Source organism: Leptodactylus fuscus, chromosome 4 (assembly GCF_031893055.1).
Source record: "Leptodactylus fuscus isolate aLepFus1 chromosome 4, aLepFus1.hap2, whole genome shotgun sequence".
Classification (NCBI taxonomy): domain Eukaryota; kingdom Metazoa; phylum Chordata; class Amphibia; order Anura; family Leptodactylidae; genus Leptodactylus; species Leptodactylus fuscus.
In genome coordinates, this window is record NC_134268.1 from 61771252 (window position 1) to 61798860 (window position 27609).

At 42.2% G+C, this 27609-nt stretch overlaps 1 protein-coding gene across 1 annotated transcript in view; it reads left to right on the plus strand.

Annotated features, from left to right (window-relative positions):
* Positions 1–27609, plus strand: part of PRKDC (protein kinase, DNA-activated, catalytic subunit) — a 130176-nt gene that overhangs the window by 49983 nt on the left and 52584 nt on the right. Inside the window, exons 29-44 of the mRNA XM_075270572.1 lie at positions 585–684; positions 1449–1582; positions 2534–2785; positions 4387–4601; positions 6305–6513; positions 6628–6760; positions 7730–7888; positions 9185–9388; positions 9706–9891; positions 15815–15919; positions 16936–17103; positions 22227–22354; positions 22525–22732; positions 23621–23799; positions 24784–24952; positions 26695–26760. Coding sequence (XP_075126673.1) covers positions 585–684; positions 1449–1582; positions 2534–2785; positions 4387–4601; positions 6305–6513; positions 6628–6760; positions 7730–7888; positions 9185–9388; positions 9706–9891; positions 15815–15919; positions 16936–17103; positions 22227–22354; positions 22525–22732; positions 23621–23799; positions 24784–24952; positions 26695–26760 — 2615 coding nt within the window. The remainder of the gene's footprint in view (positions 1–584; positions 685–1448; positions 1583–2533; positions 2786–4386; positions 4602–6304; positions 6514–6627; positions 6761–7729; positions 7889–9184; positions 9389–9705; positions 9892–15814; positions 15920–16935; positions 17104–22226; positions 22355–22524; positions 22733–23620; positions 23800–24783; positions 24953–26694; positions 26761–27609) is intronic.

Below are 27609 nucleotides of genomic sequence, written 5' to 3' on the forward strand. Positions count from 1 at the left end.
TAATAGTTGCCACTATAATAGTAGCCTCCTCCGTTCCCAAACAACAAGCACACTTAGTTTGGGTGCCTGATGTGATATATAAGCTCTTTAGTGTCAGAAGGGCGGTGTCAGGCAGGGGGTGTGATTCAGAGCTCCAATCAGAGGCAGCCAGTGACATTGCTCAGAATCACACCCCTTACCTGCTCCTGCATGACACCGCCCTCCTGACAGTACAGAACATAAACAGCATATCTATATTGATAGCTCTGCAATCAAGGAGGGCTAGAGAAAAAATTCCATCTGTGCCAGAATCAGTAGAGCAGTGACTATTAAATGATGCAAAGAACTGAAGTTGTTGGAGGTGATAAAAGGGCATCTTTAAATCTTTAATTTTACTTGGTGCCCCGAGCTGGCAAACATGTCAGTAGGAGGCCCACAAGAATCCTCAGCCTAGAATGAGCAGAGATTTAAATGAATAAATGAGTAATGTGTAAAAATAACATAAGGAGTAATACTTAATAAAACGAACCCTTGCTGCCCTTTTACAGTAGCATTTTCGGTGTGTTCAAAAATGTCACAATTTGCTTTCTTGCTTTTATTTACAGGCACCATTCAGCAGTGCAGCAATGTCATTGATCACTTGAAACGCATTATAATTCAGAAAGCAAGCAAACTAAACAAGCCATCTGTAAGACGCATTCCAAGGTACTTGCAGTGTAATTTCTTTTTGGTGATGTGGAGATTTATGTTGTCTGCCTAGAAGCTGAGCAGGCACCGTAGCTGCCAAGATTGCTGTTTTACACAGCAAGGACTTGGAAGCAAGATAATTAAAGACTGTTCTGATTACAGACTAATAATCAGGTAGATGAGAAGGCAGATGAATCATGGGAAATGCAGTTTGTCCACAGATTCACTGCATGTAAATATCAGTGATACAAGTAGCAGCAAGTAAAATAAAACCAAGTGGTGATTCTATGGGGTCCGTGCACTTTAACTGCTCAGCACTTGCAGTTGCGATTGTATTCCGTCCAGGGGGGTCCTCATGTGAACTCCTTCCAGATGGAATCCAAACGCTAGTGTGAACCGACCCTAAGGGTCAGTGCACACAGAGTTGTTTGGTGCTGATTTTGACACTGAATCTGCCTCAAAATCAGCCTCCAAAAAAAGCCAAAAATGGAACTCTATCGGGAACCTTTTTTGGAGGCTGATTTTGAGGCGGATTCCGCGTCAAAATCAGCCCCAAACAACTCTGTGTGCACTGACCCTAAGTGGCAAGTTGCAGGATTTTAAGGGGGTGTTGGATGTTGATCCCATACTAGTCTGATATTGTTGAGCTATCCTAATCTTAGGGGAAGTCATCACATCTGTATTCTCATTCTGGAAAAAAACATTTATTGGCTACTGTATTACCATCTGGATCTTAAGAATGGGATTAACTATTTTATGTCTGTTTTTTCCTCTGAAATTAGAGGGTTTCCTCAGAGTCAGACAATTTGTCTCTTGGATATTGTCCTGTGGCTTTTAGGACAATGTGGCCTCCCTCAGACTGACTGCAGACACAAGGCAATGGAGCTCTTCTTTGAATTTGTACCTTTGTTGCCAGGTAAATATTTTTTTTCTAAATAACTTTATTTGATTCACTCACATCTGTATATCAGCCCAAAGCCTTTCCAGCTACCCCATAACTATGCTCTTACACATTAGGATTTACAGTTTAAAGATTAAAGAGGTTGTCCGGGATAAATTAAAACTTTACCCCTAAGCTAAACCCCCTCCCCCACGCCTAACTTTTAATTTACTCCCTTTTAAAAAATAATAGATAAATAAATGTATATTTACCTATATGCCAGGGGCGGTCATGTGACCACCCAGGCACATTTTCTGATTTCCCCGTGACATTCTGTTTTGGCGTTTCCGGATATGGGAGGCCTCCAGTATTCCTCCCTCCCCCCACCCTCTCTCCCTCATACTCACCAATGCTCACTTCTTCTACTGGTCTTTGCTTCCTTCACAAGGAACCTGCGCAATAGAATGCCGGCAGAAGCAAAAAGAAGCAGCTTTCTATTGCTCATATGTGCTTTCTGCTGGCGTTCTATTGCGCAGGCAATATGATGGGGTGGAGAGGAGTTTCGGGGGGAATCAATTAGGTAGGTAGATTGGGTTTGTAGCCCGTAGGATAGTTAGGGAAGGGGGGGTCTGAGTGAACTGCAATGCATCGTGGTAGTTATAGGCTAAGACAGCAGGAAGCTACCCACATAAACTAATTCAGAGGACACCAGAGAAAGCCAGATCTAACTCAAAACACTGCAAAAGGTATTTGGGTGCACTTATTAACCCATTGATGGCACTAACAGACCTTTTTTAAAAAATATTTTTTTTGCCTGGAAAACCTTTTTAAAGGGGTGGATGCTACCCGTGGTTTCCAGTGTCTGTGTCTAGGCTCGGAACCTATGGCCCGCAGATACTGGGGTCTTACTGTATGTTCATGTGTGCATAAAATGTTTGGACTTTAAGTGTGTACCGTAGCTAATGCTGAAGAAATGGTGTTTTTCAGACAAAAAATCTCCTTCAGCCTGGGTGGAGGAGCTTACCAAGAAAGAAGGAGTTTCTTTTTTGATTCAGAGATTTGAAAGTGCTGGCAGTGTGGATGGGAACCAGTGCGGCATATTATACATCAGCACACTCCAAGAACTGCAGAATTCCTCTCTGCGAGCTGTGGTACAGTGGATGGACATGCTGCTGGCCGCTCTGGATTGTTATAATACATTTATAGGAATGCGTGTTGTAAAACCACAGACTTTACTTGGTGAGTAAATAAACTGGTCATTCATGACTTACATACTGTACTGTACAATTTCATGTTATATTACATATTTTGCAATTTCGCGATAGAGGTTTAGTAATAGTAGTAATACCGGTAGTTAAAATCCCATATGCGGGGCCACACGGAGGCTCAGTGGTTAGCACTACAGCCTTGCAGCGCTGGAGTCCTGGTGTTCAAATCCCGCCAAGGGCAAAAAACCATCTGCAAGGAGTTTGTATGTTCTCCCCGTGTTTGCATGGATTTCCATCCCATATTCCAAAAAAACATACTGATAGGGAAAAAATGTACATTGTGAGCCCTATGTGGGGCTCACAATCTACATTTAAAAAAATAAAATAAAAAAATCCCATATGCTTAATGGGACAGTAGCATTGCTTCTTTCAGAACCCACATAAGTATGCTAGGGAATTGTTTTGCACCCTGCTTGATCTTGCTGTGGATTCCGTTGGTTGCTGATCAGCCGCATAACCTACAACGTGACATAGTCATCTGGGGCTGATCAGTGAGTGAAAGCCACAGTTATACTCTTTCTTGCCAGAGGGCTGCAAAATGAGGAATCTTAGTCAGAAATCCAACACCGTTCCTTTTAATGTCTAGACATAGGAACTGCCCCAAAAGTGCTACTATTGGACCGACTGTATATATACCGGTGTGTATATATACATATATATATATATATATATAATATATGGAAATGCGATTTGTGATCAGTGTGAGAGCTTTGTTGGTCAGTGGCAAGTCAAGGCAACCTTTTTAGATAGGACCCTGTGCTACAAAGTCTCACCACTCTCTTGGCCTAGGCCTCCTAATTCAGGGAAGTAATGTATAGGTCAGGCTGGATTCACCTTCCTTTGCAGTCTCTATAGGAGAATCCGCCACAGAAGCCGCTTAAAATCGGCAGAGAGAAAAGTCCTGCAATCAAGACTCTTCCCTCTGCCGGTTTTAGTATAAAACTGACGAAAACTGGGCAGAAACCCAGAGGACCCTCTTGCAGTCTATATCATCCACAGGTTTCCGCTGGTAACTGCTTTTTAAGCAGACAGGGTCTCCGAACGCTAGTGTGAACCTAGCGTCAGTCATTTTAGGCTCCTATTAAAACCAACCTTAGTTCTTTGATTGTTTTTCTGTGTTGTTCTGTTTCTATGTTTTATTCTTTTTGCTGTTCTGTACATGTTTTTCTTGATTATCTCCTTCAATAAAACGAGTTTAAAAAAAAACAAAACACAACCTTGGGCAGATGGATGGCGTGCACATAAATACACTTTGGGTTAGCAGAGTTCTGTTGTAAGTTTTCATGTTTGCATTTGTTTTGCAAACCATTCTGGTGTACCTAAACAGTCCGGACTGGTGTAGCTTTCTGCCAGTTTTCTGGTGTGTGTTACAGTAAATCTGATGGGTCAAGGAGTGCCTGGTGTCTCGTACCTGGATTCCTGACGCAAGGCTCAAGTCACAGCGGTGCTACTGGTGTACCAGTGTTGGTTAATTCCTCCAATAGATCATATTATTTGGCGATAATGGCTGGTTGTGGTTGTTGCATTGTTATAAATAATAATCTTAGTCTTGTGCTTTAACCTTTGTTTTAGATCCTTCACAGAAGTCATCTTTTGTTAGAGCACTGCATTATTTCATAACTTGCCTATCCATGCATGACATTACTGCAGCGCAAACTTGCTTCAACGCCAGTTTATTCAGTCCACAAGAAAAAGAGGAATACAACTACAGCAAGTGCACAATTATAGTGAGAATCATTGAGTTTGTAACCATGATACTGGAGATTTGCCAGCAGGATTTCTGGAAAGTAAGTAATGCAGTCACTTTGTTTTTGGCAACTGAATTTTAAATAATAAAATTTGGTGTATTACCTTTTTAGAAACATTGCAAAAAACCCTTAAGTTTAAAGGTATACACAAGCTTTGACACAAGGTTCGCAGTTGGATGGTGAAAGTACCTGCTCAGAGACTACATGCTGTCACTGAATAATTGAAGGGCTATGTAGACATTCATCTAAACCATTGACACTTGAACTATTTTATGTTGAAGAACATTGGTGCAACCTGATTTCCACCCTAGTACACTGTAATTTTCTTTCCCACCCTATAAGGGGGGCCTTAGCCTTAAACATAGTGAATTGCAGCTGAAAAATGCTTCAGAAATAAATTCAGCAACTATTGTTTTTCACTGCTTTTGTATTTTGCCTGTGTGTTGCAGTTTGTAGCTGGTGCTATCTCTATTTACCACACTTGCCAGAGGCCTTCTGCCTCTGCTTGAACCCCTTGCCAGGTCTCCTTCATGTGTCCATTGTTTTCATCTTCTGGACTTCCATGACGCCCTACAATAACAGTTAACCCTCTTCTTCTCCCTTTTCGGGAGTTTCTGGAGGTTTTCTTCACAGTTGGGAACTTAATTTCTCTCCTTCAGTTTGCTTCAGAGTTTTTTTGATGCTTGGTCTTCTTGTACTTCTATTTGAGAATCCATGCTAGGGTTTGGTGGCCAAATCTTGATAGTCCTGACCTGGATGGAGTCTCCAGCATTCTGCTTGCTTTCTGTTGGTCCTGACTCCTGTCTTCTGAATTTTGCTATTCTAGATCAGGCTTCTACTCCCTCCAGGCGGCCATGTTCTCTACTAGTTGTCATTCTTCACGGTTCCATCTGGACTTGTGTGTTCCTCTCGCCATGTGCCACCAGTTTCATACTTGGCTTTTACTTATATCTGGGTTTTCTCACAGCCTCTTCAGTGGTTTGCATGGCAAATTCTTGCCCCACCCTCTGGGAATGCTTTAGGCCATCCCATGGTGCTGTATCCCCCAATGGTATTCATGATTAAATTGTATATTGTACTCACCGCAAAATCTTTTTCTTGTTCTTTTTATTGGGGTTACAGATCCTGCTCTCAGCTTGCTTGTCTTCTGTCTCTGTATTGTTATCCTTATGTTAGCTTCTTGAATTGGTTGTTGCTTTGACTTTTTTTCCTTCTCCTGCTGCTATTGGGACAAGGCTGCTTAGGGCTTGTTCATATCTGCGCCCGGGCTCTCCGCTTTCAGGTTTCTGTTTCCTGCCCGAACACAAAGTCGGACATGCACTCGCCGCAGAGAGCATAAAACGCTCACCAGCGCTCACGGCCGGAAAGGTCGGACAGGTTTCCGTCTTCTGCCGGCAGAAGACAGAAACCTGAGTACGGAGACCGAATACTGGTGTGAACCCAGCATTCGCCTACTATCTGTAGAAAAGGTTAAGCCCATCTTTGAGCGGCGCTAACACTCCCCCCACTCCTAGTGTCAGCCTCCTAGTAGGGTTTCAGAATCTGTGACTGTTTTCCCAAGTTACATTAACTTCTATGGGAATTGCAGAAATCTTGATGCACAGCTCACCTGGCCGTTTCAGTAACTCCAGGTCTTGTAGTCAGGAGATACAGCCACATATTCCAATCTTAGCCAGTCAAACCCCTTTAATATATACACATTTAGTCTTGTTATATAATATACACTTTGCTCTTTCTTGTAGAATCTTGAGAATGAACTTCTGAATAATTTCCTGTGGGACTTAACAGCACTTACTATATGTGATCCATCAAGTATAGGATTCAATGTAGCAGATGTTCAAGTGATGAAGAACCTTCCAGATGTGTGTGTAAAATTGCTAAAAGGAGTAGCAATGTCGCCATATAAAAAAACCTTGGAAATGTGTTTACAGAAAAAAATTACCATGGAACGGTAAACACTTTTCACAAAATAGAATCTATACTTATTACTTTCCATAGCTTCTTTTCTGATCAGGTAGTATGCAGAAAAAAAGTTTTGCTAACTTTTTATTTTAACTATTTACAGGATTGAAGAATTGTGCGCTGTTAATTTGTACGATCCAGATATCCGATATGACAGCATTAAGTTGGGAGCCACGTTGTCTGCTTGTAACCAGCTTCACAGGGCACAGTTGTTGAATTCCACACTGCATAAGCAAGTAAGAAGCCAAAATGATAAATTCTAGATAAATGTATTAATGCTTACACAGTGAAATTTGTAGATAAAGGGTTTCCTGCCTCTGGCTTCGAACTATAGCCCGGTCCCAGCTATCTGTAGTTTCCTGGAACCCTGTATCCCTAGTACTTCATCTACAGCTATCCTATTACAGTAGTGTGATACAGAACAATAATAGATTACTGTTTCTAACATATTTTCAGATATTTAAAAATAAACATTTGTAATCTTCTTACACTAGGCTCACACCTGCACTCTAGTTTTCGTTCTTTAGGTCTGCATGGGGACCTGAAAAACAGAAACTCAATTTGCTTAAAAGTGGTTACTTGCGAAAACCTGTGGACCCCATAGCCTATAATGGAGTCTGATGGGTTTCCGCCCAAAAAATGCAGAGAGAAAAGTCCTGCCTGATATGGTGGGGAATAGGCATATTGTAGCTCCCACCCGTCCTGAACAAGTGCCCTGCTACCTCCCACCAAGACAGGGCAAAATCCGCTCACCAACTCGAGAGTCCCACCTCTTGAGTCCACCTTCCAAGTGCCGCTTCCTGGGCAGCTACTGTGCTATGAATTTGGCTACCTACATGACCAGATGTCAGGTGCCACCCCTGCTCGCTCCCACAGACGCAGCCAGTCCACTGCAGCATCTCCCCTTTAGCGGAGAGGAGATAGAGTAAGTTTGTTTAAGACCCTTTGACACTGCACCATCGATTGTGAATGTAAGTTAGGTTTACTAACTGTAATCATTTTGCAAGATTTGTCTGGAGTGAATAAGAAAAGATTCTGAATCTGCCTGAAAAATAAGAACTACCCCAAAAATAAGCCCTAGACCATATTCAGAGAAAGAAAACTCTGTGTTATTTTCGGAGAGAGTCGGTAACAGCATCTAGTTGCCATTTTATGCTTGTAGTTCACACATCTCTGTATCACTAACATGTATATTTTGTACTTAGGTCACTAGTCTTGGATTTGCTGTTGGTTCCAAACTCCTTTCAGTGGTTTATAAAGGCATTGCTGCTGGTGATGACAGAAAGTCCTTACCATCCTTAGACATCAGCAGCATACGTCTTGCAGAGGGAATTTTACAGCTGGCTTTTAATTTTGGTGGTCAGGTAATTATTTTAATCATACTTTCTATAAAATAGTGCACTTAAAGGGATCCTATCATTAAAACCTAATTTTTTGTGACTAACACATAGGAATAGCCTTAAGAAAGGCTATTCTTCTCCTACCTTTAGATGTTTTCTCTGCATCGCCTTTCTGTAGAAATCCTGGTTTTCATCGGTATGCAAATGAGTTCTCTCACAGCACTGGGGGGGGTCACCAGCGCTCAAACAGCACTGGAAGCATCCTCAATGCTGCGAGAGAACTCTCCAGCGCCGCCTCCATCTTCTTCAGGAACGTCCTATTCACGCGGCTTCTTCCGACGCAGGCTTCAAACTTCTAGGCCTCGGGCAAAGCCGACTGCACATGCCCGCCGGCCACAGGAAAATGGCTGCTTACACAGTGTTGTAAACGGCCATTTTCTTGTGGCCGGCGAGCATGCACAGTCGGCTTTGCCCGAGGCCTAGAAGTTTGAAGCCTGCGCCGGAAGAAGACGCGTGAATAGGACGTTCCTGAAGAAGATGGAGGCGGCGCTGGAGAGTTCTCTTGCAGCATTGGGCATGCCCCCCCCCCCCCAGTGCTGTTGGAGCGCTGGGGACCGCCCCCAAGTGCTCCAAGTGAACTCATGTGCATACCGACGAAAACCAGGATTTCTACTGAACGGCGGCGCGAACAAGAATAACCTTTCTTAAGGCTATTCCTACGTGTTAGTCACAAAAAATTAAGTTTTAATGATAGAATCCCTTTATTTTTATTTTAAAGGGAATGTATCACTTAGTTTTATTTACTATAAAACCAGATGTTTCTGAAAGAAGCATCTTAGAGAAATGTCCATTTTAAGACTGTACAGTTTTATATTCTATTTTCTGTATATGATTATTTGGGCAGCCATCTTGGTGCTGCTGCAAACAGTTCAGGGATTTGCTTTACAGCAGCCACATTGACAAAGGAGACTGGTGTCTGGAGGTGACTAAAGTGGAGTAAAAATTGTTTTACCTTGTGGTAGTAGAATATGATGAAACTTAAGAGAACAGAGATTGTAATAGCATATGGTGATTAAATAGTTAAGGAGGGATTTCTAGATTGCTTTGAAAAAAATTCTGCAGTTTACCAATATGTAATGCTCATGTATTTGTATGCTACATTGTGGCCAAATTAGAAAAATATGAGCTATTTATGTAGAACGCCTTCTATGATAGTGAACAGAAATGTAATATGTTTTAAGTTTTCATTGACTCTATTCCAGGTATACAGATTCTGAGTTTCCTTGCTTTGCTCTGTTGAACTGTATATTCTTTTTTCAGTGTGAAGAACTTGTAAGCCTGTTGCTGAACACAGTGGTTTTAACAGTGCCGTTATCTGGAAGCTCTCAGAGAAACTTTATCAATTTTTCTCATGGAGAATATTTCTACAACTTGTTCTCTGAGACTATTAACAGGGAACTGTTGAAGAACCTGGACACAGTTGTGCCTTATCTACTAAATTCATCGAAGGAAAATCCAAAAATGGTAACTAAACATGGCTAATTTTTGGTCATGGCCATAAAATGTCAAAAACGATTATCCTCACTTGGAACTAGTAGTAGTACAAGATCCTAAACTTTTAGATAGAGTCATAATACTAATAGTAATTATATTATAACACTTTGCACATACAGTGACTTCATATGAAATGTCTTTATGGTTATAAGATTTGAAAAGAACATTGAGCTGACCAAATTGAATCCACATATGGGAAGTTTTAGGTTTTTCTCACTTGCTTCTTTTATTCCCCTGGAAAGTGAAGATAAATAGTGTGTTCATTTATTTATTTACTTTTTTTTCAGGTGAGCTCAGTCTTGAATGGAATGCTTGACCAAAGCTTTAGACAGCGTTCGATTCGTAAACAGGAAGGTACACAATTGGTGAATGCTGTGCTTAAAAACTGGATAAAACTGGCGAGCTGGTGGACCACGGACTCTTCTCCAGAGAGCAAGATGGCAATACTAACATTACTTGCTAAAGTACTACAGGTATTAATGGCCCAAGACAATCTGTCAGCCGTTCCCCTTCTGAATTTGTATTTACTGTCACATGCAAATATCATTTACACTGTTTTAATGTAACACATTTTTTTTTTTTTTCTACATTTTTTTTTTTTTTTAACTATTGTGTGGGGGGTGTTTGGTGACCATTTTTATAATATACTGTATTAACTTATCTAACTTCCTTTCTAACCCCTTTCCCCTGCGGCCATTTTCTTGTGGCCGCTTACACGAGCGTACTGTGTAATCGGCCACAAGAAAATGGCTGTAGACATGTGCAGTCGGTCTGCCTGATGGCAGAGCCAACTGCGCATGCGTGCCATTTAAAGCCAGAAGAAACAGTCAGAAGAAGATATCGCAGAGAGGGCATGCCAGAAGAAGACAGAGGCCATCGCTAGAGAGTTTTCTCGCAGAACTGGGGACACCCACAGTGCTGTTTGAGCCCTGGGGCCCGCCCCCAGTGCTGTGAGAAAACTCATTAGCATACCAAAGAAAAACGGGATATCTACTGAACGGTGGCGCGTAGAAGATATCTAAAAGTAAAAGAAGATTAGGATGTCTTAAGGCTATCCTACTTGTTAGGGAAAAAAAATCCATTTTAACCCATTTATGCTGGAGGTTATATATTTTCCAGTTCCAACACCAGGCATAAACGGGTTAATGATTGTATCCCTTTAAAGCTTCAGCTCCATACTACACTGACTACTTGTGTACAGACTGTCTCCCTGGCAATGCTTAGTTAGAACCTTGCTTATGGGAACTTTTACAGACTGTTTTCTGGTTTCTTTTTAAAGGAAGTTAGATAAATTACCGTATTTTTCGGACTATAAGACGCACTTTTTTCGGAGGAAAATGAGGGTGCGTCTTATAGTCCGAATGTGGGGGGAGGAGCGGGGGGATTTACAGCATGGCCGCGCTACTGCCACCGCTGTTTTTCTTCAGCGGCAGGAGCGTGACAATCTGCAGGCCCCGGCAGCTAAGACACTCCCCGGCATCCGCCGGTCTATTACAGCAGATGCCAGGGACTGTCTTAGCTGCCGGGGCCTGCAGATTGCCACGCTCCTGCCGCTGAAGAAAACCAGCGGTGGCAGTAGCGTGGTCATGCTGTAAATCCGCTCCTCCTCCGCAGGTCCCGGCAGTTAGTTAGCCCCGGGGCCGGTCCCCACCAGCCCCATACCTTTAGTGATGCAGGCCGGCTCCTGCACGGCGAGGCCGCAGGAGCCGACCTGTTCCGATGACAGCCGGGAGCCTAATGAAGGCTCCCAGGCCTGTCATAGATATATATTACTATCGCGGCTGGTCTATGACACTCCGCGATAGTAATGTATAGAATCTCCCATAGACGGCAATACACTTGTATTGCCGTCTATGGGACTTGCAATCAAATGATTGCAGGTTCAAGCCCCCTAGGCGGGGGATAATAAAATAGTAAAAAAAAAAAAAAAAACACTTAAAAAAAAATATAATAAAAAATAAAATAAATAAAAGTTCACCTCCTTTCCCTAGAATACATATAAAAGTATAACATTACTGTGAAACATATACATTAGGTATCCCTGTGTCTGAAAATGCCCTGTCTACTAATATTTTTATGTACAGTGAACGTCAAAATCAAAAGTGCTAAACCGCCAGGATTTTCTCTCTGTTTTGCCTTTGAATTAAATAAAAGGTGATCTAAGCAATAAACATTTCCCAAAATGGTATAACTAAAAAGTACACCTGGCCCCACAAAAAAAACGCCCTATACATCCCCGTACAGCTGCAGGGTCACCTGTCAATGTGGCCTTGCAGCTGTTCCAAAACTACAACTCCCATATATTAAATATTTTACCATTTTTTGCCTGAAAATTTTTTTTCCCTATTTTTCTCCTCTAAAACCTGGGTGTGTCTTATAGTCCAGTGCGTCTGAAAAATACGTGTATAAGTGTATATTAGGATCCTAACTGTTGAGGAAGAAAATCTGTTGAAAAGGGGTTTATCATATGTCCAAACCCCCCCATTTGATTTGTTCACCTGGGTGAAGGATATACAGTGCCTACAGGTAGTATTCAACCCCCTGCAGATTTAGCAGGTTTACACATTCGGAATTAACTTGGCATTGTGACATTTGGACTGTAGATCAGCCTGGAAGTGTGAATTGCACTGCAGCAAAAAAGAATGTTATTTCTTTGTTTAATTTTTTTTTTAATTGTGAAAAGTTTATTCAGAGGGTCATTTATTATTCAACCCCTCAAACCACCAGAATTCTGTTTGGTTCCCCTAAAGTATTAAGAAGTAGTTCAGGCACAAAGAACAATGAGCTTCACATGTTTGGATTAATTATCTCTTTTTCCAGCCTTTTCTGACTATTTAAGACCCTCCCCAAACTTGTGAACAGCACTCATATATGCTCAACATGGGAAAGACAAAGGAGCATTCCAAGGCCATCAGAGACAAGATCGTGGAGAGTCACAAGGCTGGCAAGGGGTACAAAACCCTTTCCAAGGAGTTGGGCCTACCTGTCTCCACTGTTGGGAGCATCATCCGGAAGTGGAAGGCTTATGGAACTACTGTTAGCCTTCCATGGCCTGGACAGCCTTTGAAAGTTTCCTCCCGTGCCGAGGCCAGGCTTGTCCGAAGAGTCAAGGCTAACCCAAGGACAACAAGGAAGGAGCTCCGGGAAGATCTCATGGCAGTGGGGACATTGGTTTCAGTCAATACCATAAGTAACATACTCCACCGCAATGGTCTCCGTTCCAGACGAGCCCGTATGGTACCTTTACTTTCAAAGCGTCATGTCAAGGCTCGTCTACAGTTTGCTCATGATCACTTGGAGGACTCTGAAACAGACTGGTTCAAGGTTCTCTGGTCTGATGAGACCAAGATCGAGATCTTTGGTGCCAACCACACACGTGACGTTTGGAGACTGGATGGCACTGCATACGACCCCAAGAATACCATCCCTACAGTCAAGCATGGTGGTGGCAGCATCATGCTGTGGGGCTGCTTCGCAGCCAAGGGGCCTGGCCATCTGGTCCGCATCCATGGGAAGATGGATAGCAAGGCCTACCTGGAGATTTTGGCCAAGAACCTCCGCTCCTCCATCAAGGATCTTAAGATGGGTCGTCATTTCATCTAACAACAAGACAACGACCCAAAGCACACAGCCAAGAAAACCAAGGCCTGGTTCAAGAGGGAAAAAATCAAGGGGTTGCAGTGGCCTAGTTAGTCTCCTGACCTTAACCCAATTGAAAATTTGTGGAAGGAGCTCAAGATTAAAGTCCACATGAGACACCCAAAGAACCTAGATAACTTGGAGAAGATCTGCATGGAGGAGTGGGCCAAGATAACTCCAGAGACCTGTGCCGGCCTGATCAGGTCTTATAAAAGACGATTATTAGCTGTAATTGCAAACAAGGGTTATTCCACAAAATATTAAACCTAGGGGTTGAATAATAATTGACCCACACTTTTATGTTTAAAATTTATAAAATTTAACTGAGCAACATAACTTTTTGGTTTGTAAGATTTATGCATCTGTTAATAAATCCTGCTCTTGTTTGAAGTTTGAAGGCTCTAACCTATTTGCATCTTATCAAACCTGCTAAATCTGCAGGGGGTTGAATACTGCTTGTAGGCACTGTACACCTCTTCTGTAGGAAATTAAAATGGAGAAAATTCTTCAAAATTAATGATCGAAGAAATTGTGAACTCTTGGGAGTTACAGAGGAGGACCTTCCATCTCTTAGGTTGTTGGGGCGGTTATGGGAGCAGGGAGTTAGGGGAGGGACCTTTTATGAATTTACATCTACCCTCCAAAAAATTCCCTCCTATCTCTGATGATACGGCCATAGATGTCTTCTGCAGAGTGGTTTTGGATCAACTGTCCAAATTGGATGTGAGAAGCTTTAGAGACCGAACCAATTTGAACCTACATGAAAGGGAGTTATTACAGGGGTTGGAAAAGGATGACAACTTAATTATTAAACCTTCTGATAAGGGGGGCAATTTGGTGTTAATGGACCGCACTAAGTACATCAAAATGTGCAGGTCAATTTTGAATAATACAGATTGCTATGAAATCCTTCCCTGGGACCCCACTGAGGAATACCTTGGGGCATTACAGGTATTATTAAATAATACAAAGGAGGAGAGATTGATTAGCGAGAGTGAATTTCAATTCCTGCTTCCGCATCATCCTGTTCGCCCAAACTTGTATGCGCTGCCAAAGGTCCACAAGGGCCTAGCCCCTTTAAAAGGCAGGCCCATTGTGGCAAGGGGGAACGACTTTGCCCCACACAATTCTTTTGTGGTAGAACTTTTATGGTTTATCCTTGAACACAACACATTTCTTTTTGACCGCCTCTTCTTCCACCAGCTCAGGGGTATGGCCATGGGGAGTCCCTGCGCCCCGGCCTTTGCCAATTTATACCTGGGCTGGTGGGAGAGGGAGGTGGTCTTTGCAGACCCCATGGAGAGATGGTCATCTTATATCCTCATGTGGGTCCGTTATATAGATGACGTGTTCATTGTATGGGGAGGCTCTAAGGAATCATTTTCAGAATTTGTGCAGGCCTTAAACGTTAATACTCTTCATCTTTTCTTTACTTGCGAAATTTATGATCAGTCACTTACATTCCTGGACTTAAGTATTATGAAATCTCCCTCTGGCAAGTTGAGTACTACTATTTTTAGAAAATAGACATCAACTAACTCCTTGCTCAGATGGAAAGCTGGCACCCCTATAGTTTAAGAAAAGGAATACCCAAAGGCCAGTTTCTTAGGCTACGTCGTAATTGTACATCTGTTTCGGACTATCAGGTGGCAGCCCAGGAACTACGGGGAAGATTCCAGCGAAAAAATAAAAAAATATAATAAAAAAGTTTTAAAAAAATGAAAATAAAATAATAAAAATAAATAAAATAATAAGCTAATAAAAAGCCATTATTAAAGGTCATAGCCCCACCCCCGACAACACCATACAAAATAAAAATTACTGTAATGTAGAGGAAAAACTATTTTATAAAGATTTTCATTAGCACTTTGTGTTATTAAATTAAAAAAAAAATAATAAAGTGAAAACCAGACACAATTTCCCTTCTATTATGTTTATATTTTCCCGGATATAAAAAAAAAATTAAAACACATTCGAAAATAAAAACAACATAAAAATAAAGCCCTATGTGTCCCTGAAAAAAGATGCAAAAATTAGTTGAATGAGACATACGAGAAAAATGTTACAGCCCTCAAAACCACACATCCAAAAAAACCTGAAAATGTGTCTGGTCCTGGACCACAAATTGGCCCGGTACTGAAGTGGTTAATGTAGCGAGCTGCATGATCACAGCATTGTTATTGTTTACACTCCGTCGGTGGGCGGGGTTTATGGGGGTTGCTTGAGCTCCGATAGGTTTATTAGGCGTTGGCCTGTATTTATTTATATTCTATTGGTATACACAGTTATTTTGGTGAGTGGGTAGTGGCACTAATATTCACCAACACTACACACTTGTTCTTTTTGTTTTCTTAGTTTGGTTGTTCAGAGATTTTACATCAGTTCTTAATAAAGAAATTATTTTAATGTGTCCAATTAGGGTACTCCTCCCTTTTTTGTTTTTCTACAAGTTAATAAAGTGTATTACAAAAATGTTCACCACACACCCTGACACAATAGCAAATAAATAAATAAATATAATGGGAATTACACTGTAAAATTCTGTGTCAGCTTGGTTTTACCCAATTCTGTGTCTGCAGTTACGTAGACAGCTGTAGGATTTCTGTCCTCCATTTTTACAGTTATTTTATATGAAGTTAGTAAATGCATTTTCTTTGCGCTTTGCCTGTTTATTGTAATTGCATAATTTTACAATCAGATCCTTTTCTTTTGATATATTACATATATTTATATTGCTGTTTTGTTCTTATTTTTCAGATTGAGTCTTCTGTGTCTTTTGATACAAACAACCCGGCTTTTAATGTCGTTTTTAAGACCTACTTAAGCATTCTCTCTGATCAGAAGCTTGGCCTGAATTTAAAAGTATGTTGAACAAAATTTTTACACACTGGAACAAATTCATTAAATAATCTATGCCATTTTTTTTGGTGTTAGAGTCACAAATCGTTGCCTTTCAAGTTTTTTAAGTTTACTTGCAACTAAATAATTTCAAGGAACTTGAAGATCCTGACTCATTGGTATTGTTATCCTCCTTTACTGGTTTGATACTAGTGTCTCTAATCGTTGTTGGCACTGTGGCCCCGAGAGGGGTACTCTGTTTCTTATTTGGTGGGATTGTAGTGTTGTTAAGTGTTCGTAACTGTGAAATTCAAAGAAGTATTCTTTTATTTATACATCCATAACAAGGTATACACCATGCAATACGCCATGTATAAATATACAGGAGAAAGGGGAACTGTAGATCAGGTTGTATAAATAAAAAATTACTTCTTTGCACCTCAAAGTTACGTATGTGCGGCTAAATCATTGCTCTTTGGATACAAGTTGAAGAATCCTTTAAGCCCAGCATTCCCATCATGTGTTCAAAGAGTGTGTAGCTCCACGGATATATCTATCTTAAACTCATTTAAGACTTTGTATTTGAATTGTACACCAAGGTTAGTGGCCGCTTGTTAGTGTCCTCCCCACATCTAGCCCTCCTGTCAGTTATTCCTGGCAAAATATCTAAAGCTAAGGACGACTTTCTACGACCTTTCCTTACGGCTGCCAGATTAGTCATTCACAGGCATTGGTGTAGCACTCTTACCCCTACACTTCTGGGACTTCTCCACATACGGGGGATGGAGACCCTGGCTGCAGAGGATTCTTCTTACTCCTCCAAACAGAAAAAAAAGCTGCATTTCCACAATGTAGGATTTTAGCGTAAGGGTGGTAACACATAGGGTACCTGGATGCGGCTATAGCTGTATATAGTGTCTGATCCGGCACTGTTTTCACTTTTATGTAAGTGATACACTTCGGCAGTGGCAAGACATGTGTAATATTCCCTTGTATTACTTTTGGCGCAGAGTTAAAATGGCGTATTGCTTATATTACAGAGTCAAGCTATTATCATACTACCTTTCTTCACCAACCTAAAAGAAGAGAGACTGAATGAGTTAAAGAATGCTCTTGATCAATTTGTTGCCTTTAACTTCCCATTGAAATCTGCTGAATTTCCTAAAGGCACCTTAAAGTTTAATAATTATGCAGACTGTCTAAAAAAGGTGAGTAATCCAGATTTCATTTATTGTATACATACATCATAACTCATCTTTAGTTAATCCTTATCCTGTGACCTCTTCTGTAATATGTTCTGTTCACTAAGCCAGTTATTTACATGTATAAAAACATTATTTAAGAGGGTGTCATTGCTACCAATGGCATCCAGTCTTAACATGTGCCATTGTGTCCTATAGCAGTCAGTTCCAACATATATATCTAATGCTTAGCATTGGTGGATACAGTGTAGTCTTTACAATGAAGACTTGTTTCATAGAGGTCGTCCTGTCTGAAATAATCCCTTTACTATATGCAGATACCTCAGCAGTTAGCCCTGAGCGTCTATAGCTAAAGGTTGCCTTTTGCAGCAAAAGTTGGAGTTACATGGTGCTAATTCACAAAATTGGGGGCTATTTACTGCTGTACAGAGACATACTAATGCCTCAAGAATGAGACGTTTTTTTTGTACAGTTTTCTACTTTGTCCAACCGGAGACATACCTTCCTTATTGTGGTTGGGTTATCCTCATGGGCGTTTAGTGCTCAAGTACACCACTAAGATGGTTAGAGAAAATCTTTAACACTCTACAAAATGTTAATTGCTTATATTTGCAAAATATTTGACTTTTAAAAGTTTACAAAAATAAAAATGTGTTTCTGTTCATGGAAGTACCCTAAGTAAGTCTACAAATAAGCAAGTTTATGTGCTAGTAAGTGGGAAACCATGTGTTCGCCACTAAATTGTGTGGCTAGTAATTATAAATAGTCTGTAATGAATCAGTGTTTTGCTTACGTGGAATGTGGCTGTGGCTGTGGTCAGAACATAGTGTGGCAGCACCATTATCCATGAGTGGAAAAAGCCCTCTAAAGTCTATCTCTTAAATCCAATCTCATGATCCCCAATCTCATGATCTTAAATCCAATTTCATGATCCCCCAGCACTCCATTAAGACACATTTGTTTCAGAGCTAAATGGGTGGGACCACTGTCAGAATTGTATTCAAGTAGCAGAAGGTGTTGCCAGAAAAGTCTTTAAAGAGGACCTTTCACCATATCCGGGCACAGGCAGTTCTATATACTGCCAGAAAGCTGACAGTGCGCTGAATACAGCGCACTGTCGGCTGTCCCGATCTGTGCCCGGTGTGAAGAGCTTACGGCCCGGTACCGTAGCTCTTCTATGGTCAGAAGGGCGTTTCTGACCATTAGCCAGAGACATCCTTCTGCCTCGCGGCGCCAATCGCGCTGTGCTGTGGAGCCGGGAGGAACGCCCCCCTCCCTCTGCTCACACAGCTCGTCCGTAGACGAGCATTATCAGGAGCGGGAGGGGGCGTTCCTCCCGGCTCCACAGCACAGCGTGATTGGCGCCGCGAGGCAGAAGGACGTCTCTGGCTAATGGTCAGAAACGCCCTTCTGACTGTAAAGCGCTACGGTACCGGGACCGATAGCGCTTTACACCGGGCACGGATCGGGAAAGCCGACAGTGCGCTGAATTCAGCGCACTGTCAGCTTTCTGGCAGTATATAGAACTGCATGTGCCCAGATATGGTGAAAGGTCCTCTTTAAGCATCTGTTGAATTCTCATGTGGCGTATGGATATGAACGATTCCCTGAAAAATGTCACTTCTCTATCTTCTTTCTTTATGGCTGTCTCCACCCAATCCATTGCAAGTAAATAAGTCAGTTTATTTAAGAATACTTGCCTCAAAGGTGGGTTTTATGGGCTGCTGCAGACACCAAATGATGTAGTTTCCAGGATCCCCAATCACATTTGTAAGTTTTTGAAAGATCCATTCAAATAAGTCCCAGCGATTGTCTAAAGTAACAAAATTAGTAAGGTGTGTCTTTGTAAAAGACTCCACAGAAAAAACTCCCTAAAAGGTCTCCAGAAAGACTGGACTGCCCCACAAGCCCACAGGCAATAACAGATCTGCCCCAGATACACTACACCTATACCAGGCATCTGATGGAAAAATACCCATTTCTAGTTTATGTCATTGGGATACACACCACAATGCATATAGGTCTATCCACTAGGAAGCTGACGCTAGGAGTATCAAAAGATGTCACTTCTGGGCTATACCCTAGCCGGTTTTAGCCTATTGTCCCTAGGAGGCAGACATGACTTACATGATCATGTCAAGATCCCCATTCCCATCTGGGCAGAATAGTAATCCCAGGAAGGCTGTAAACGCAGAATGGTTGCACTAGTTCTCCTTTGGAGTTTGTGGGCAAAGATTGTCATCCTGAATGTATTGTCCCACTCATGATAAATCAAGGTTCATATGCGCGCCTTACTTGTAAATAAGCAAAGTGGGGGAATACTGTTACCCACAGGAATTTCTCTTGTAGGGTTCCAAAAGGGTATAGCGATTTATCAGTAGTGTTATACTAAGCCTTGCCATATTTTTAGAACATGGTGTGGTTGTCTGCCCTGGAAGTCTGGATTGGAGAACAATGTGACATGTAGTGTGTGAGTCGGGTTAATACATTTGAGCAGGGCCGCCATCAGGAATTTTGGGGCCCCATACAGCCTAAGTGTCTGCCCCCCCCCCCCCCCCGCCATTTTAAAACGACCTTATTTTGCATCATACCAATTATGTATTACATTTCCCTTTATTTAGTAGCATTACAAGGCTTAATCAGATTCTATTTGCAGGTAAAATCTGCTACATGTGGCAGCGCCTATAGAGAGCCAACACCATCTCTAAGAGCCCTCCTAATAAATCCTCAGGGCTTATTCACATTGCGTTTTTGGCCTCTCTTGCCGGGATACGTTGGTAACCAGTCAAAATCAGCTGTCAACTTATCCCTGCACGAAGAACTGGCCATTAAAAAAAAGGGGGGCCTGCAGTTCTCCGTGCAGGGATAAGTGGGGAGCTAATTGTGACTGGTTACCAACGTATCCCGGCAAGGGAGGCCAAAAACGCAACTTGAATACTCCTTTAAAGTGAAAGTCCCACCCCCAAACAGGCTGCTATGCTAGTAGTATAGCCGCCTACATCATTATTATTCTCCAGCTAAAAACTTATATATTATATATTATTGCCCCAGTTCCCTCTCCGCAGTGCCGCACACCTGATGTCCCAACAATCCCCCCCGTCCACCCTCTAACATCTTTCCATTGCCCCCTGTACCCATACCTCCCAACTTTTGAAGAAGAACCGCGGGAAATTTAGCCCCACCCACTGTTATATTGACTCCGCCCACTCATTAATTTTTCATGTGCCCGCACACTGTATAATCCTCCTACAGTCACCCGTAAATTATATGTCCCCCCTCCGTCTCTCCCCCAGCTTCATATACACCCTTCATCTGCCCCCAGATTCATGTCCCCTCCATCTCTGCCCCCAGATTCATGTCCCCCATCTCTGCCCTCAGATTCATGTCCCCTCCATCTCTGCCCCCAGATCCATGTCCCCTCCATTTCTGCCCCCAGATTCATGTCCCCTCCATCTCTGCCCCCAGATTCATGTCCTCTCCATCTCTGCCCCCGGATTCATGTCTCTCCATCTCTGCCCCCAGATTCATGTCCCTCCATCTCTGCCCCCAGATTCATGTCCCTCCATCTCTGCCCCCAGATTCATGTCCCTCCATCTCTGCCCCCAGATCCATGTCCCCTCCATTTCTGCCCCCAGATTCATGTCCCCCCATCTCTGCCCCCAGATTCATGTCCCCTCCATCTCTGCCCCCAGATTCATGTCCTCTCCATCTCTGCCCCCAGATTCATGTCCCTCCATCTCTGCCCCCAGATTCATGTCCTCTCCATCTCTGCCCCCAGATTCATGTCTCCACATCTCTGCCCCCAGATTCATGTCCCCCCATCTCTGCCCCCAGATTCATGTCCCCTCCATCTCTGCTCCCAGATTCATGTCCCCTCCATCTCTGCCCCCAGATTCATGTCCCCTCCATCTCTGCCCTCAGATTCATGTCCCTCCATCTCTGCCCCCAGATTCATGTCCCCTCCATCTCTGCCCTCAGATTCATGTCCCTCCATCTCTGCCCCCAGATTCATGTCCCCTCCATCTCTGCCCCCAGATTCATGTCCCCTCCATCTCTGCTCCCAGATTCATGTCCCTCCATCTCTGCCCCCAGTGTCATGCCGTCCTCTCCATCTCTTCCCCCAGATTCATGTCCCCCCATCTCTGCCCCCAGATTCATGTCCCCCCATCTTTGCCCCTAGATTCATGCCCCCTCCATCTCTTCCCCCAGATCCATGTCCCCTCCATTTCTGCCCACAGATTCATGTCCCCACATCTCTGCCCCCAGATTCATGTCCCTCCATCTCTGCCCCCAGTGTCATGCCGTCCTCTCCTTCATCTGCCCCCAGTTTCACGTTCCACATAATCCACATTAAACTTACCTTTTCCTCGTTCCCCCGCTGCTCTCTGCGCGCCTCTCTCTCTTACTGGCGCACAGTTGTAGATGCGATGTGACGTCATCACATCGCGTCTACACTGACGGGTAGCCGGCGGCAGCGGCGAAGTGAGGAGCTGACACAGGGCAGCTCCTCGCTTCAGCGGCTGAAGCAAGCTGATCTGTGTCAGCTCCTCGCTTCGCCGCTGCCGCCTCTCTCGCTGACGCATATGCGGCTGAAGCGAGGAGCTGACACAGGTCAGCTCCTCGCTTCAGCCGCATATGTGTCAGCGAGAGAGGCGCGCAGCGGTGAAGCGAGGAGCTGACACAGGTCAGCTCCTTGCTTCAGCCACGTATGTGTTCAACTCAGATCTGCGTCCTCTGGACGCAGATCTGAGTTGAAACACACAGGACATACAATGACTGCTGCCGGCGCCAGGGGGCCCGGCCCCCCCCCCCATTTTTAAATTTGGCCGGGCCCCTGACGCCAGTAGCAGTAGTACTGGCCTATCGGCGGCCCTGCATTTGAGTCTGCAGGTTCTATTCCATGTTTCCCATTCCAAGATGAGGAATGCTTCTGTAACATTTTATTCTCCTAAATTCTTTTTTTTTGCTCACAGTGTATGCACTGTACATTATAGTACAAAACTGAATAATATGACAATGAATTTGAAAAGTAGAAAAACACTGCACAACAATGTTTCAATGACATTAGTTTAATTTTTGCCTCATAATGTGCGACTGTGTTAACATAAAATTGCATTTATTTGTCTTAGTTTTTAGATGCGTTGGAATTGTCCCAAAGTCCAGTGCTGCTACAGCTTATGGCTAACATTCTTTGCAGGGACAATAAACATTTTATGGAAGAGTTATTTCAGAGTACCTTCAAAAAAGTTATTAAAAGGTAACTAAAACTTTGTTTTAATTTTTTTTCTCCAAATTTTCTAATGACATGTCCTTTGTATTCTGTTTTAGACATTGCATTAGTAATGTAGCTATTGTCGGGAACTTTTTTTTTTTCTTTTTTTTTTTTAAATTGAAAATGTTCATTACTTCTGTCTCCCCATTATTTAGATGTAGCTGGGATAAACAAGTGATCTTGATGGATACGCTACACAACATGTTCAAGAGTGAAGATCTCCTTTCAAATACAACTCGACAATCTTTAGTTGACCAGTGTCTGCTGACCCTCCTGTGGAACTGCAGTTCTGAAGCTTTGACAGATTTTTTCAGCAGAATCATTAATTTTTCAATGGATGTTCTGAAGAGCAGATTCACTAAGGTTACCATTTACATAAGCATTTTAAATATGTTGTTAGTTCTTGAGGGTGTTCTCTGTTGGATTATACATACTTCTATCATGAGACTGTATGCACTTAAAGAATCACTCAGGTTACTTTTCTTTTAGAAAGAGCAAGGGAGAGAGCAGTTAGCCCCGTTGGGTTCCATTATATAGGTGGAATGGGAAGGGAGAGGGGGGGGGGAGTGTGAGAGAGCCTAATTGTAGCTGTGGTGTTGAATAAAGGCTTCTGATCACTGTTATAAAAGGACCCTCAAGGGTTGCAAACAGGAAAGGCCACCTAAGATAATCAAAGGTCTTCTCTGCATCTAAGCTAAGCCAAGACGTTCAGCCGAGCCGCGTCTTTCAGATCAATCATTCTCCTGGTATTATCTCCCTTTTGTCTACAGAGGACAAACCCAGCATTTAGTCTGAAAGCCAAAATTTTCTTGTGTGCTTTCTTCCATTGTCCACAAGAAAACGGCGCTCGGCATGTTCAGTAGCGCTCAGAAGGGAGCGTTACTGCGCATGCCCGAGATTTCAATGCGCAGGAACGAGATTGGAGACGATGGAGGTGGTTACAGGGTTAGTGGAGAAGGAATTCTCGGAGCACAAGCTAAAGAGGGGGCGGTTTCAAAGTATGACGCAGGGGGTGGACGGTGCTTGGGGGAACGCCTAGGGTGCACAGAGAGGTTCATTTACATATCAGTTTTACCAGTATGTAATAAAAACATTGGGGTCTTTTAAAAAACTAGTAGCAGCACCTGAATAGCCTTTTTAAAGGCTATTCAGGCATATGAATATCACAAATCATGTTATTCCAATGATAAGTCTGCTATGTGTTATACAAAAGCATTCAGTATGAGTCACTGACTATATGCTTTTTTCTAGACATCAGAAGCCATCTTTGATACTCAACTTACAAAGAAACTTGGTTATTACAAAATACTGGAAGTTCTTTATTCACGTCTTTCTAAGGATGAAATTTACTCCAAGGAGTCCAGAATAAATCATATGTTTGAAGGATCGGTGAATGTTGAAGGGAAACAGCTGACCAGGACATTGATAAAGTAAGTGAATGTACATTGAGTTACGGCTGGGCAATTAATCAAAAACGAACTGATACCGAACATCAACCAGGATAATCACCATGATTTTCTTCAGTTCAGTTGTGTAGGGTTATTTCAGCTCAGTTATTGCAATATTTGCGAGGTTCCACCTGCAGTTTCAATCAGACCGCACACAACTGAATCAAAAATGCTATTATTATACTCTGGATTTTCTTCAGACTTCAGAGTATAGTTAGCCCATGGAAGGACAACAAATACACACAAACAAAAAAAACAATGTCACTCAACTCTCCTGGGCTTCAGCGCGACTCCCTGTTGTCTTCGGGTTTCCTGATTGATGTGGTATTGTGACACACAGTCGCAAATGTCATGACGCTGCTTGACCCATTTGACCGCTGAGGCCCAGTCATAGTCCTCAGCAGTCGCTGATGTCAGTCAGAAGACTGGAAGAGAAAAGAGAACTGCACGGTGCCTACGAGAGGTGAGTAACACATATTTTTTTGTGTTCGTTCATCTCCCATGGGCCTCTGCTAACTATACGCTGAAGAGAACCTAGAGTATAATAATAACAGTTTCAGTTCGGACGTGTCTGGTCTGAAAAAAACTGCTGGGGCAAATTCGTTCCCTATCCATCCCTATAATACTGAAAAAGGAATGTGGTTTAAAAGAGGTGTGACCTAAATATTTGCCATTAAATGTAAAATGCCTGACTCATTGCGATTTTGATTTAGTCTTACATTGAACTAAGATTCAATTTTTGTAGTCTTTCTCCTCTTTTTTTTTTATTTTTTTTATTTTTTCCCCTTCTCTCCTTTTTTTATATGCAGTATTATCAAGGTCCTCTTAAGCCAGCCTTTAAAAAAACAATGTAAAAGATTTATTCTTGTTCCATTAAAGACAGTAGTAAATGCTCTGTTATAGATTGTTAGGTAAATTAGATAATGTAATAATCATTTAGTTTTCAATTTTTTTCTGTTTGTACAGATCGTGTCATGATGCGTATACAGAGAATATGTCTGGGGAAACCCAGCTGCTGGAGAAGAGGAGACTCTATCATTGTGCTGCATATAACTGTGCTATAGCAGTTTGCACATGCACTTTTACAGAGAGTAAATTCTATCAGGCTTTTCTTTTCTCAGAAAAGAAGGAAAAGGTAATTGCTTGTAAATGCAATATTAGTTTATAAATTAAAATAATCTGCAGACATGCTTAGTAATGTGTACTTCTGCTAATTAGTGATACTAAATGTTTTAGAGAAAAGAAACAATTCATCCTGGAAAACAAACTCATTCTGATAGTTGGACAGATTCTGTGATCAACAATCCACACTGTTATGAAAAGTAACTTGCAGAATAAGTGTCAAATTTTTTTTAAAATTTTTTTTAAATGTAGATTGTGAGCGCCATACAGGGCTCAAAATGTACATTTTTCCCTATCAGTATGCTTTTGGAGTATGGAAGGAAATCCACGCAAACAAGGGGAAAACACAAAACTCCTTGCAGATGTTTTGTCCTTGGCAGGATTCGTACCCAGGACTCCAGTGCTGTAAGGCTACAGTGCTAACCATTAAGCCACTGTGCTGCCCAAAAAGTGTCAAAAATTTCTTACATCCATTAACGTTAGAACTATACAGACACTTATCCTCTCTCAGGATGTGACACTTATTGGGTCACGCTATGTTGACACCTGCACCTGGGTTTCCAGTCTTGGGGACTTTTCTCTCCGCATTTTATAAGCGGATTTAGGAAAGAAGACCCCGAACGGAATCCAGCCGCAGGTGTGAACCTAGCCTTATTTTGTGGATAGGAAATGAGTATTGGTAATGGGACAACCCCTTTGAAGGGGTCTTACCTTTTAGTAAATTATCCCCCATCCATAGGATAAAAAATACCTTGCAGATTGCTTAGACCTCCATTGATCGAGAATGGCGTGGTGGTTGAGCAACGCTCACTCTGCTCCACCCATTTCACCAGCGCGCCGGGAATAGCCAAGCAATGTGCTTTGGCTATCTCTGGCACGTCCATGAAATTAATGGAATGGTATACGTGCAGACCAACCACTCCACCATTTAGAAGTGTGGAGACAGAACTCTCCCATTCTGATTGGTGTGGGTCTGAGCGGTTGGACCACACCAATCTGCAAGTTATCTCCTATATTAATTTGCAAACCCCTATAAGATATTTATCTGCAAACTTTTGGCATATCCAGCTGGATTTGGTAAAATCTGATAATAATTAGAAGCCTATAGTGAATATACAGTATACATAGGATTAACAGCATATGTTAGTAAAGAAAGTTGAATCTGACAATAATCAGCAGATAAATATCTCATGTGTATGACTGGCATTACACTTTTTGTTTTAACAAAAGGCCGACCAGATCATAAGGCACACCAATAATGACAGAAATAAAAGGGGTAATATGTCAATTGAATATATTACGAAAGCCATAATCCCAATGCTGGCAGCCACAATGCCACACCAGATGGGCAACCACAGTACATATAGTGTGCCATAATTATCATGTAAAGCTCATGATTGGGCCTAGTCCGGAGGGTGCTGTTGCGAGGCGGACGCCGGGGCTGACTTAGCCTTCGGACAGCTCATTTCTTTCTTCCGGAACATACCGCTCATGAAAAAAAGGAAGCTAGCGATGTACATAGACCTCTATTGTGAAGGGGCGGATTCTGAGGTGGATTCGGCGTCAGAATCTGCCCCCTCTTGCCCCATGTGAACGAGCCCTTACCGTAAGATACCCTATTATATTTATTATGTTTACACCTTTCGTTATAAAATGTTCACATTCACGGCTATCTACTGTTATATAAAGAGCCATTGACCACAGATTTTTCTTGCTTTAACTCCTACATATTTCATGTGTATTTGTTCCTTTTAGAATGTCTTCATACTTGAAAATATAATAGATCTCAACCGCCACTATTCCTTTCCCATAGAAGTTGAGGTAAGTTGCTGCTAGAGGTTCAGCCATTCTATCCATGTACCTCATTCATACAAGCCATGTTTTAAAGTTTGATTGGCTTGTACGATTTAGTACAAACCAAAGGATGATTGTTTATCCTATAACATTTTATGTTCACGTCCAAATCTTTGCAACCTTTGTTGTTTACTGATAAAGGTCTCACTATTTAGTTTGTATAATAATATGCATATTTAGCCAGTAGGCTTTTTTTATGGAGGCTTTCTACTTTAGAAAATAGGAAGCTTTCTTCTGACATCAGCCTGTTATTCAAGGCACAACAGGTTCACCAGGGCATTTCTTTAGGTGTACAGCCCTGGTGTCTTCCCTTCTCCATGCTTCCAAATATATTCTCTGAGGTTTCCTTGTTCAACAGCCAGGGTGGCAGACAAAATCTCCAAGAGGGCTCTTCCTTTCTTTCTTTTTATGGAAGTTGACTTTATGAAATGAATTTGCTCTGACATCTGTCAGGAAGAGGTCTCAGAATTGTCCTCAATGACAACAGCCATCAGGGTGTTTTCAGAGGTTTTATGGATTTGGCTCCTTGAAAGAAGAGAAGCCTTGTTGTTCCTCTGACATGAGGAAGACCCACTTCATAGGTCACAAACCCTACTTCTTCACCTTACCTTGAAGATCTAACCTTCACTCAAATGTTTCTCTCAGTTGCGAAACTAGTCTGGCTTAGGACAATGCCTGCATTTGTCAGATAGGATTACAAGACATAATTTTTGCCCTCCATTCAATTGTGTTCTAGCACTAAACTCCTACCTCCATCTTGAAAGCATGTATCATTTTGGACACTTTGCAGAGGCTTGGTTGGATTGTCAATCAACA